The sequence below is a fragment of the Syzygium oleosum genome, unplaced genomic scaffold (genome assembly GCF_021117445.2).
Source record: "Syzygium oleosum isolate NSW1041296 unplaced genomic scaffold, Sole_v2.1 Sole_v2.04, whole genome shotgun sequence".
Classification (NCBI taxonomy): Eukaryota; Viridiplantae; Streptophyta; class Magnoliopsida; order Myrtales; family Myrtaceae; genus Syzygium; species Syzygium oleosum.
Genome location: NW_026607488.1, coordinates 9,257,517 through 9,270,293, shown reverse-complemented (window position 1 = coordinate 9,270,293; position 12,777 = coordinate 9,257,517). Strand labels below are relative to the sequence as shown.

At 41.7% G+C, this 12,777-nt stretch overlaps 2 protein-coding genes across 3 annotated transcripts in view; both read right to left on the bottom strand.

The window, feature by feature from the left end:
* Positions 1-12,777, bottom strand: part of LOC115679525 (uncharacterized) — a 65,827-nt gene that overhangs the window by 51,495 nt on the left and 1,555 nt on the right. The window contains exon 1 of one of the 2 annotated variants that reach the window (XM_030603126.2): positions 1,863-1,958. The exons of the other annotated variant lie outside the window; for it this stretch is intronic. The gene's annotated coding sequence lies outside the window, so the exon portion shown is untranslated. Of the gene's footprint in view, positions 1-1,862; positions 1,959-12,777 lie in introns of those variants that run through there. 2 annotated transcript variants of the gene reach the window in all.
* LOC115679545 (uncharacterized) lies at positions 7,598-9,475 on the bottom strand. Its single transcript, XM_030603156.2, has one exon. The coding sequence runs from the start codon at positions 9,473-9,475 to the stop codon at positions 7,598-7,600; it is 1,878 nt and encodes a 625-aa protein (XP_030459016.2).

Below are 12,777 nucleotides of genomic sequence, written 5' to 3'. Positions count from 1 at the left end.
TATGCGTGGCCAACATAATATAGCATCGGAATCGTGAAAATAGCCTCTTAAGCCCTCGAAAATCGACTGCAAAGTCCTGGGAATAAAATAATATTATTTTTCACTTCTGAGCCAAAATTCCAATTTTTGGCCGTAACTACTCCAAATGCGCGTGGCCACCCCAAAATGACGCTAGCCTCGAAAAATAACCTCAAACGATCTCAAAATCCATCATTGGGGTCCAGAGGGGCAAAATCGTAATTTTTCCGGCCTCGGACCGAAATCCATTTTTTTGCAGAAATGGGTGGCCCCAAGGTTGGCCAAGCCAAAAAAGTCATCGGCCGCTCAAAATTGTCACTTTCAAAATTCTCGATTCCCGGGCCCGAATTCCAAGAAATGACTAGAATCGAACAATCGCGACTTTAGCTTATCTCTGGCTAACGGGTGGCTCATTGGGATTACATGCTCTCGACCCATGACCGACACTAAGTCAAATCACATTTAAATTTGCTCGAGCCAAGGCGACTTCGATCGTCATATAATTGCGAGGGTCTGTCACTAGTGCCCTTTGGACACGATCAATCAAATAGATCGGTCTCGATTGGCTCAAAACATTCCCTCGTCAATCCATATGGTCGAAAATCGAACGAAGGTCAAGTTCTTTGATCGTGCGAACTCAATCCTGTACTGGCCTTACCCCTAAGGTTAGCATCTCGAGAATGCACGGGTCCCGGGTGAGATCTCACTATAGTGCATTGATCAAATTCATTTCTTAAATCCCGGGAAAAGGATGGAAAATTCAGACTGTTACAACTGCTGTGTAAGAAGGGCTTTAAGATTGTTCTACAGTATGATAAGGTGGTGAATTCCAAGAATGGTGTATTTCTTGGCAAGGGATACTCTTGCGATGGCATGTTCAAGCTGTTCTTCTTCTTTATGGCATGCTAGATGAGGACATTTAAATTTTTGTTCATTAAAATCTAAGTAAGCATGGATATATAGCATGTCAAAATAATGTTGATGACAAATGTTGTGATTAAACAATTTCGAAATTCCTTTTATATAATGTTAACTTTTCAAACAACATATATGTTGGAAGTGAACTATTTTAGCCAGTCTAAAGGTTGTGTCTATTCATGAGACGCATTGTTTCGTTGTTCTTGTATAAACATATTTCCCCTTTCAAAAAAAGATACTCCAATTCCGTGTGAGGTTAAATTGTATCTTGGGGGCATTATTGCCTTAGGCAAGTAATTCAACCCTCTTAGTCGAACAATTCTGTTTTATATACTGCTTTTCTTTCACAGCTGCCCCTTAATCCAAGTCATGTACTCTTCTGCACCAACAAATCTCAAGCCGAACCTCCAACAATGCCAACTGGTACAAACACGCTTTTCGCTCATGGTCTTCTCAAATTCACGACATCTGACCAATGGCGGAAGAGCGCAAAATGCTAAGCATATCATTGTTTTTTCACTCTAATGTTATCGACCCTATATATCACATTAATTGATGATTGGGTGGAGAATTTTTGGTTCATCAGTTGTGTATACTATAACAGTCCTACATCTGTTAATTGGGAGGAGTGAGCACAAAGAATTGGTCTTAACACTCTCTCTTATGTACATTGAGTTTCGTACGCAAATGATATAACATGAACACAAAGGGCAATGATAAAAGACAGAAAAGTAGGAGCTCAGCCAAATAATAAGAAAGATTCGGGAATACATGCAAAATAGAGACAGCCATAAACTTGCGTATAATTTGTTTCTAATATTAGATAGATCACTGAATCAATATGATGGATTTCGGCGTGAATAAATCAATGAAAATAATTTCAACGATCAAACTCACTATGAAGTTGAGCTAGCTAGAGCACTGACCTCTCAGCCAAGTGATGCCACACCCATATGGAACAAAAGTATCCTGAAGTATTCCAAGATCGAAAGCTGTTTAGAAATCTAGAAAACGAAGCTCATTCAAAATGTCTGCATGAATGGGAGACTTTGCTTTCATTTCCAGAGAGCAAAGACAACACTTCCATGTAAATATTCTTTTATAGCATATGATTGCTTGAAGTATTCGTGAGTTTGTGCAGGAGAACAAAAAGAACCAAGCAATAACAGAATCGATTATTTACTTGTGACTTTTGCCATTAGAACATTATTTTACAAGTTCATTGGGCTTTCACCGTTTATGCAGCTTAGCGATCATTGAAGTAACCTCTAGTCTTTAGCATTATTCTAATAAAAGTTTCGGCAGACCCCTTTACGACTGAAATGGTCATCTTCAAGCTTAAGCTTGAACGGACCATCCAAGCTGTAGGTCCATCTTCAAGCTTCTGATCGCTCTGCATTCAATATCTATTTCCACCTTAAGCTTTTAGACGTTTAGTAATGGTCCGGCAACGATCCCAAGCGGGAATAGAGCGTGTTGCTGCTCAATCAATTTCAAATATTTCGAATTGTCATAAGCTTTTGTTTAGACAATTCCGTTTATCAGCAGGAAATGACCCAAATTGTCACCTACTTGCTTCTTTGTCAATTTTTATATTAATTGCCAGACATACGGTGTTAGATGGATAATTTCTTCAGGTTACTCCTTTAAGTTAATAGTCACCTACATTCCTCTTGATGTTGTTATTACAAAATCTGGTCCAAGCTGGCGCGCGATGAATGATTCGACAGTCCTTTAACACGTTCTGTGTTATAGTTTGGCCGGTAATAGTCATATAAATAGTGACATGATTTTAACTCAAAGTGATTGGCTTTACCAATGATTTGCGAAATTAAAACCATCTTATGATCAACTTTAGCTATAAATATGAAAATAAGAAAACTGTTTCTCGAAAGTGTTCTGATCAACTTCATAACAAGCAAGTAGATTGATGACACGGGCAATTTTTATGTCCACCTATAAGATGAGCAGAAATAATGAATTCTAATGAATTTATGTACAATGCGTGTATGATACATGCATAATCAGAGTGATGATAGCAGCCGGGGCAGTAGCCATGGCCTCGTGAGCTCTATTACAGAGCTCGGCCATGGCCCCAGGAGCTCTATAGTAGAGTTCAGCATTAGCAACGGCCAGGGCCATGCGAGCTTTGCTACAAAGCTCGGCCATGGCTGTCACGCCCCGAACCCCATCGAGCTCGCGACATCCCGCTCCTTGGTCGAATTATTGCAACGTCCCAGGAACATCGCCGACCCAACCCAAACATCAGAAACACATGCGGAAGCGAATACAAAACCCCTGACTAAAAAGACAACGACGGGGTAGACTAACCAGACAGTCAAATAACAACAACATTCATTTATATACAATACCATTGCATCGAGCATACATATATCGCATTACAAACAGACTTAGCAAACGAGCATTCGAAACTACCGACATAACAAAAGGACCAGGTGGTCTGGTTAACTTAACTTCATTATAGGTCGACCTAACTATCAAAAGATGACTGGTCAGACTGAATCTACGCAACCCCTAAAATACCCTAGGGAAACCTAACGGTCGTCCTCTTCCATTCTGCTTCAGCGTCCTCTAGCTCGAGCCCCCGGAAGATCACCTAGACCACGATATGAGGGAATCGCCTGCAGCTCGACTGGAGCACCATGGTCAGCTTTTCATACTCCAAAAACGGGGAGGCGGGCCTCCTGGGTTTAAGGCTGGGGGTCTGAAAGTGGTGGTTATACAACCATGAGACGAATCTCAATAAGTGCACAACCCCAAACCCCACATAGGCTCTCACGTACTGCCAGACGAAACACACATAACACACATTTAACGACCAATCATGCTAACAAACACATACGATCCTACCTGGAATCCATCACGCACGTCCCTGCACGTTAGATAACAATACAGCCAACATGCCACAGTAATGTATTACAACCGCGCGCGTACCTCGGTTATAAGGAAAAACCCACTTAGGCATGTCCCATACCATGCCTAGCAGTTTTTACTCCATAATCGAGCACCACAATACGCGATACCAACCACACTCGCACACGAACTCACGCCATGCGTCCACTTCCACAATCCTCACACGTCGAACCAATTTCAACTCATTCTCAACTTTTCCACCACTACCGCGCCCGCGTAAAACGCATCAGGCCAACGGTCTTCTGACCTCGTCAGGCATCGTCACCCCGTCGGGCCGGGCATCGTCACCTAGTCAGGGACGGCATCGTCCCGCGTAAACGAACACGCCTCAGGACGGAATCCTACACCTCAACTTTCCTTCTCTACCGCGTCCGCGTAAAACGCATCAGGTTAACGGTCTTCTGACCTCGTCAGGCATCGTCACCCCGTCGGGCCGGGCATCGTCACCTCGCGTAAACGAACACGCCTCAGGGTACCACTTTTCCAACCATTCCAATCATCTCGTATCATCATACCACACGAGCCACGTGGCCACACATATCACACCGCCACACAATCACATGCCCCACATACATTTCACCATCACACAATCACACCACACGGTCACACATACCCGAACATTAATTCAATGCACCCAATTCAACCATTTCAATTCAGCCCCTAGAACATGCAGATACACATTCAGGCATCAATTCCCGTCACGAGGGCAGCAACTATTCAACCTCGACATCCCCACCATTCCGCTCATAAAAATGAACATCCATAGAATCATGGTAAATCTGGACAGTTTACACAATGACCGAAATCCCATCAAAATAAATAGTAAACAAACTCCAAAAATTCTAAATTTTGGATATATCATAAAAAACATCTTGATAAACATTTCTTATGAAGAACACAAAATCCGGTTCAATCTGTAACAATGCCTTTTTGTTCCTCAAAATCAGACCAAAATCAGTTCGCTCTAACAGACTGTTTTGTCCTCAAAATACATTTATTTCAACACCCAAATCACCTTGAAAAGCTTTGAAATTTTTATATGTTATAGAAAAGAAAGTCATCAACAACTTTTGTGAAGGAAGTTTATTGAAAATAAATCTGGAAAATTTTATAAAAATTCGGCAAGACAAGAAGGTCGGGATGAACAGTGTTCCGGCAGTTTTAAGACGGTCTGAAAATGGGTTTTCGTGCGACCCAAATGGCCTCCAAAAATTCCAAATTTAAAATATGTTATACTTCAAGATGTTGGGAGAAACTTTTATGAAGAAAACTTCCTCAAATTCGGCCCCCAAAATTCTCCACAAAAATAGCAAACCGGACGGGTACAGTAGTCACGAATCCGAGAATCACACCAAATCTCAGGGATTCAAACCGTAATCGTTCCATATCATCACGGCCCTATCCGAACCTCCCAAACCTCATATTTCCACCCCTCAATTTAGTCCACGACTACCGAACATCCAGCCTCACTCCAAGTCACAAAACAACCACACAAATCACCTAAACCGAGCCCTAAACACGTCCTACAATACCCGAGGTCCTAGGGAGAGTTTGGGGAAATCACTTAATTTGAAAAGGCGGACAAACGGGTTGGAACAGCCGGCCCCCCAGCAGCAGCAGCAGCAGCGTCACCGGCCTAGCTGGGTTCACGCACGGGAAGGGAGGGAGAGAGAGAAAGCCGATCGGTGGGGGTGGGTGAGGAGAGAGAGAGCGTGGGTGAAAATGAGAGAGGAAGAGAGAGAAAAAGAAATTTAAATAGTGCCCCCCAATAATTGCACTCCGGAAATTACCAAAATACCCCTCCAACTATCCTCCGATCCAATGGTCAAGATTTGATCTCATCCACATCCGGCGGCCCACGATTGATCTTATCCAATAATGCAAGGGGCAAAAGAGTAATTACTCAAAAAGGGAGAGGGGCATTCTTGTCCTCTTATTTTCGGCCACACAGGGTATTTCTCAGTTCTCCGACTTAATCCAGTCCTCAAAATTTGTTCACGGTCCTAGGGACAAAATGGTCATTTTTCCGATCCTGGACCGAAATCCATTTTTTTGCAGAAATGGGTGGCCCCAAGGTTGGCCAAGCCAAAAACGCCATCGGCCGCTAAAAATTGTCACTTTCAAAATTCTCAATTCCCGGGCCCGAATTCCAAGAAATGACTAGAATCGAACAATCGCGACTTTAGCTTATCTATTGCTAACGGGTGGCTCATTGGAATTACGCGCTCTCGACCCGTGACCGACACTAAGTCAAATCACGTTTAAGTTTGCTCGAACCAAGGTGACCTCGATTGTCATGTAATTGCGAGGGTCTGTCGCTAGTTCTCTATGGACACGATCAATCAGATAGATCGGCCTCTGTTGGCTCAAAACATTCCCTCGACAATTCTTATGGTCGAAGCTCGAACCAAGGTCGAGTTCTTTGGTCGTGCGGACTCAATCCCATGCTGGCCTTACCCCTAAGGTTAGCATCCCGAGAATGTGCGGTTCCGGATGAGATCTTACTATAAGTGCATTGGCCAAAATATTCATTCTATAAATCCCGGGAAAAGGATCGAGAATTCAGAATGTTACAATGGCAGCTTTGGAAAAGAAGAAACAAGGAACAAGGAGAGAGTCTTAACCGACCAAATGATAAAAAGGAAAAGAGAGAAAGACAGTGTGGGTGGGGCTTGCTCATCAAAAAATAAGGATAGAGTGAGAGTTTAGCAAAAAAAAAAAAAAAAGGAGAGAGTGAGGGTGAGTACAAAATTATATTGTGTGACTGAGTATACATAATAAAATCACCAATAGATGACCGCCACCTAGTGTATAGCAACTAATTATTGCTCGTACCTAAATATGGAGAAGAAAATTCATGACTTTACAATTAGGGTTAGCGCAATTGATATGGGCATTAATGGATTTCTAGATAAAAAACGTTTGAGCTCATTTATTCGAATCCTATTAATTATGTGCAAACTACTCTAGCTCACGCCATCCTGCTCAGGATAATTGATTGTACTTAACTATTTATGAGGCTTACATGGTGTTTCACGAGCCTTCAAATAGCCAGGTTTGCACCCTTGTGCCTTGGGATAATAAAAAAAGATAAAAGGAAAAAAAAATTCATGGCCCAAGAATTCAGTGGACATGCATCTGTGTCGTTGTTGCCTCAAGAATAAATTCCTAGAACAGTGCATAGGTGTATTCTCCGTAAAATACGTAGGAGTGAGCTCAAGAATAGAAACATGCGCAATCAATTTGGTACTACTGGGAGGCAAGATAACATTCGAACATGATCTTGTACAGCTCTGTTTCTTTCCAAATCTATTAAACTAATTGATGACTAAATAAAAATAGAAGGGACAGAAATTTAAAACAAAAAGAAAAAGATTTACAGGTGTCAATGATAAGTCCAGGTGTCAGTTTCTAATAAGCCCAAAATAAATCCTACCAATGAGCACCAATTCGATTTAACACCTGCCTGAAAATGTAGTCTGGAGTCGGCCCAAGAATTTAGTCAGACATGTGATAAGAAGTCAGGAACATCAACATCTGCTTAACCAGATTACATGAAATCGATCTGCATTCGCGCAGAAGAGAGGACGGATGAAAGGGAAAAACGAAAAGAAAGAAAGTCAATGACTGACTACACCATATCTAGTACGATGCAATGCATAATTTCAGAAGAACATAAGATTTGGAAACAAGTAGTTTCATATGCAATAGCAATATGCCACCATCTCTATTCGATTTTTATGTTCCAAATCTTAATGGTGTTGAACTTGTCCGTCTTGTGAGAAAGGAGGAGCCACACGTGAGTGATGATTTCTCCGCCCTGCCTCAGCAGCTCCATGTGGTGGTATTGCTGGCAATTGTATGCCGCAAAACATAGCATCTCAACCCAAATGCTACTGATGATCTCCCATCTGTTCTCAGTATCTTTCAGCTCTCTCGCGAGTCTTCGCGCTTCCTCAACAACATTCCACCCTCTGGTGATTACTGGTTCAAGGCTCCCCTCTGGGGGACGTTCTTGCACATACTCTGTTCCCGATAGAATTTCCAGGATGCTCTCTCTGTCGGGCCGCTCTTCTGGGATTTTCTTCAAGAATGTCTCAAACTTAGAGTAGGCGTCATTGCGAGTGATCTTGGCTGTGGTCAAGGAGAGTATGTGAGGATGTCGGACCAAAAGGAACATCATGTAATCTGATATCAGTTTGCTTGCCTTGCTACGGTCTGAAATTTCGTGGCAAGATTCGTTGCAGATATGGGTCGCAATGTGCCATATGATGATGCTTCTGTCAAATGCCATCTCGATACTCCATTGGAGCTTATCCAGAGACTCCTGAGCCTCGAGCGTCCATTGGCCTCTTTTCGTGAAGGGTCGACTGTCTCTCTTTGTTTCAAACTTTTCCATGTCTTCAAGCAATAATTTTTTAAAATAGTTGGGAATTTTTTTAGATTGTGTTGCCCGATATCTCATTAACTTCTCGGCCTTGCCACAGAATTTGAGGATTTTGAAGAGCCAGGGCCGTTTTTCGTGTTGGAAGAAATCCAGAAAATTAACTTGACGAATTGTGTGAGACCACCTTTTCTTCTTCAGAGATCGTTTGACAAGAAATTTCAGAAACTTCGAGACCTTTCTATGGTGCTTAATATTCATTATAATCACCCAATCCGAATCGAATAGCTTCAACAACTGATAAGTTTCCAGAAGCACGACTCCAATCAGCAGGCCAAACGTGTAACTAACGTACGGACCTCTCCAGTGTTCATCAAAGAAAAGCCCCAGGAATCCGCCTGAGGTCAACAGCAAACAAAAATAACTGATGACTCGGAGCGTGATCCCGGTCTTGGTATAAAGAACTGGTGCTTTAGTGTAGAGGACATCATACATGAACCCGAGTTCCATATCGGTCGTCAAGAATACTTCTTCAGGACTGTAATTTTGGATCAACTTATTACGATGGTCCATGAAGAAAGGGTGCTTCAGCCAGTCCACAAGGTGAGGCTTTAAACAATCAAACCGGTAGTAAGCCTTCAAGAAAATCTTCAAACCGGGAAAGTCTTGGTGGGAGCTCGTCAATGCAGAATACGACTCCTTTTCTTCCTTGAAATCCTCTTCTCTCATGCTCGTGTTCTCGTCGTACACAGAAAAGAGTGCCCAAATTGTTTCTCCGTACTTGATTGTCCCAGCAGCAAACAAGGGAAAGTATAGTATCATCGGGATGGAGGTCTTCCAATTTCGCCCAAGGATCCAGGCTACGAAAGAAAACGTGATGATGAGGTTCAACACACGCCTCACGCCGAGCCGGTTGTCTTCCACTGAATATGCGGTAATGCTATCTGGATTCCCCAGCAGCAGTAGAATCAAAGGCGCCAACAATGCTTTTAGTTCGGCATCACACTCTTCCTCGGACTTGTTGAGTCTGACTGTCGTGAGCTTGCTGAGCGCAAGCGTCGCTAAATAAGAGGTGAGCAAATAAGATGCCCAAATAACAAATGTGATTGTCTGGCCACTTGCGGTCTTCCTGCGGCTTCCTAATACAGCAAGCACCATCTGGAAAATCAAGCCGAGTAGTACCAAAAGTTGAATGCTCCAGTTGTCCCAGAGACACGTCATCTCCGACGCCCACCATTCATGAGGGCATCCCGGAGGCACCATAGAACAGTACGTTATCTTGTGCCCTCCAGGCGTGGTTGTTTTGAATATCATTATCACAAATCTTTACGAAAAGAAGTTGGTTAGAGATCCTCTTGCCCCGAATTAGACTTTAAGATCCTTCTTGAAGCTGACAAAAGATGATGCCATAGTGAACAATTTTGCTCAGTAGCTGTAAGATACACAGGAACGTGCCAATTGCCATCAGTGAACCGATACTTGGTGTCACTTTCATCGACACCAGGTAATTTTACTATGATATGACCCTGTTGCATATGTATACTTTCGCTTTGCACCTCACCCCGTACACGTTTCTACACATGTTATTCGTTTAAAAAGGATTCTTAGACATTCACAAACTTGATGGAGTAACGCCGGATCAGTAACAACAGTGCCATTAACCGATAACATCACCACTAACTGATCTTGGCGATTTATCATTTCTTGAAAAATTTATTTTTTTCTTGATTTTTCATTAATGAAATTGTTTGAAATAAGTTGTTTTCTTAGTTTTTACCTGGACGATTAGTTTTTTCTTCTCGTTTAGCCCTAGGATTAAGGTTCCCAGTCCGGCTATGAAATAGATCGATGCCAACTCCTCTTTCTTATTAATATCCTTCTTTGGCAAAATACCCGAATCAAGGATAAAAAGATTATAGGAACCTTAGGCGCGGCCTTGGATATGTACAATTCGAGGTGCAACTATAATAAAAGCTTATCTATCATACAAATTTCAATTCTAGAAAAGTTTGATTGAGATAATTGAATGTATTACGATTCTCATTAGGTTGAAGGCGCAGGTCCATCACTAGTATAAACTATTCAACTTTTCAATGTAAGATTGCTGTCTACATAAAAAGTAACAAGATTTACTGATGATAATGTAATTTACATTCTCTTCGGTGAGGGAATAATTGCAAATTAATACCTACAGGTTGCTTGTGAAAATTGTTTAAGTTCTCCTAGAGCACAACATCCCATTAACTTGAGTTAAAAATTACTGGCCAAGTATTACGATTTTCTTTATTTTTCAATTAAGAAAGAACCTCTACACAAGGTGATTAACTAGGATGGATTGATAGAGATCTTTAACTGCTTCGAGAGGACCATGTCACGCAATACTTCTAAAAATAGCAACAAAGCAATCTGGGCGAGAATGAATCTCATGAAGTTGTTGCGATGGGGTCAAGAAAAAAAGGGAATTTTTACAAAAGTTCCAAACTTGTGAAGAAAAATAGGCCTTGCTTTCATTATGGAAAGATGAGGGCACTATATCAAGGAATGTACGTACATTAATGCTACGAAAAATGGTGCATTTTAGTTCTGAAAATAGCAACAAAGCAATCTGGGTGAGAATGAATCTCATGAACTTATTGCAATGGGGTCAGAAATGGAGATAGATATGATCACTGAACTGCATATGGCTGCTCTGATCAAGTCTATGGATTGGTGGCTATATTCTGGGGCAACCATTCATGTGTGCAACAGCAAAGCACAATTGAAGACATATGCAGAGTTGGAGGAACCGGAGGAAGTGCTTATGGGAAATCATCTTGATGCCAAGTACTTGGAAAAGGAAGCACGGAATTGAAATTCACTTTTGGGCAGAAACTCACCCTGCAAAATGTATTTCATGTCCTGATCTTAGGAAGATTTTTGTATCTGCAAACCAGCTTAGTGAGAAGGGCATTAAGATTGTTCTTGTAAAATATGGGTTCTGAAAAAAAAAAAAAAAAAAAAAAAAAAAAAAAGGTCAACAAGTCAACAAGTCAACAGAAGCTACAGTGGACTCTCGACCAAATTAAAAAGGAGGCCGAGAGCTCCTTGGCTGAGAAAAACAGAAACGGAAAAGAAGAGAAAGGAGAGGAAAGGGAAGAAGAAGAAGAAAAAGAGGAGAGGAGAGGGTTTTGCGCCGCGCGGACCTCGCCTAGCCGATTCGACTTCGAATCGCAACGCTCGGTAAGTACTCGCGCCCCTCGTTCGTTTGATTGGAGAAGTTTTCCGATTTAGGGTTTAAATTCGGAATTTTGGGAAATTCGAGCGGCGAAGTCTGATTTTTGAGTCGTTCAGCTGCGTATTTTTATAGAATTGGTAGTTTACAGTGTTGCGGAGCTGTGGGATTTTACGGAGCCTGATTTGGACTTACGATTTGCTGGATATGAATTTTTGAAGTTGAGTGCGCGCAGTGAACAGTACGCGAACAGTGGTTTTTAGGCCGATTTTCGTCGGTTTTCGGCTCGATTTTGGGGCTGCCAAGTTGGGGTTCCTGTAGTGCTCCGAACAAGCTTTCTTTTGACTATAAACTTGCTTGGATTGGAGTTTACTGGAGAAAGTTATGGCGCAATCAAGTTTTGCGCTTAGGCGTTGTATTGTGGGCGATTTTGGATAATCGCGTTAGACGAGCGTTTTGAGGGCGTCTTTTAGTCGTTATATTAGCATCTAAGCCTAGTTGAGCCGAGTCGTAGTTGAAGTAACATTTTACTCGGTTTTGATACCGTTTTTCGACTTATTGTTAGGTATTCAAGTGTGTCGGCTTGAGAAATCGCTGTAGGTTAGTTTTTCAGCTTTTCAAGGTGAGTGGTACTATTTCTTCTTTGAATTTGTAAACTCATATTTATAAAAAGTTATGTATTAGACATGTTACCATATAAGAAATGGCATTTTGATTGCATAAAATTGGATCGAGCATTTACTGCCATTTTGTGTATTTAAAATGAAAGATTATCTTTTGATTTCGATTTGAATTTACTGAATGCAAATAGGTTTGCGAAACCTTTTGAGAAAGACTCATGAGGAGTTCTTGCATTTGAATGTGGCTTATGAAGGGTTTTATTTTGGTTTATGAAATGGTTTATGAAATGATTTCTGGAATGGGTTTTGTAGATTGGTAGATGATATTGTTGTGGATTTTGATGCTCAGTGTCTCTGTGAACCCAAATGAGGGGTTGTGGGTATGCGCATACTAGTCTAGGATATCCTTGTGGGCCGAGCCACCGGCTTATAGTAGGTGGAGACCTTGCCAAGGGGGGAATCTTGGTCGCCTTTCACGGGGCGTTATCCGTGATCATACTTAGATTTCTGAGCATGAGATTGGCCGATGGAATAGACCATTGGCGTGTGCTTTTCGACGAGATTGGCCAATGGAATTGACCATTGGTTTCTTCTTTGATATTATTAATTGGAATGAGCTTTCCTATTGTGAAAATGTGATGTTTAAGTAGTATATAACGTATTTTGAACCTGGAGTTGGTTATATGTTGGGT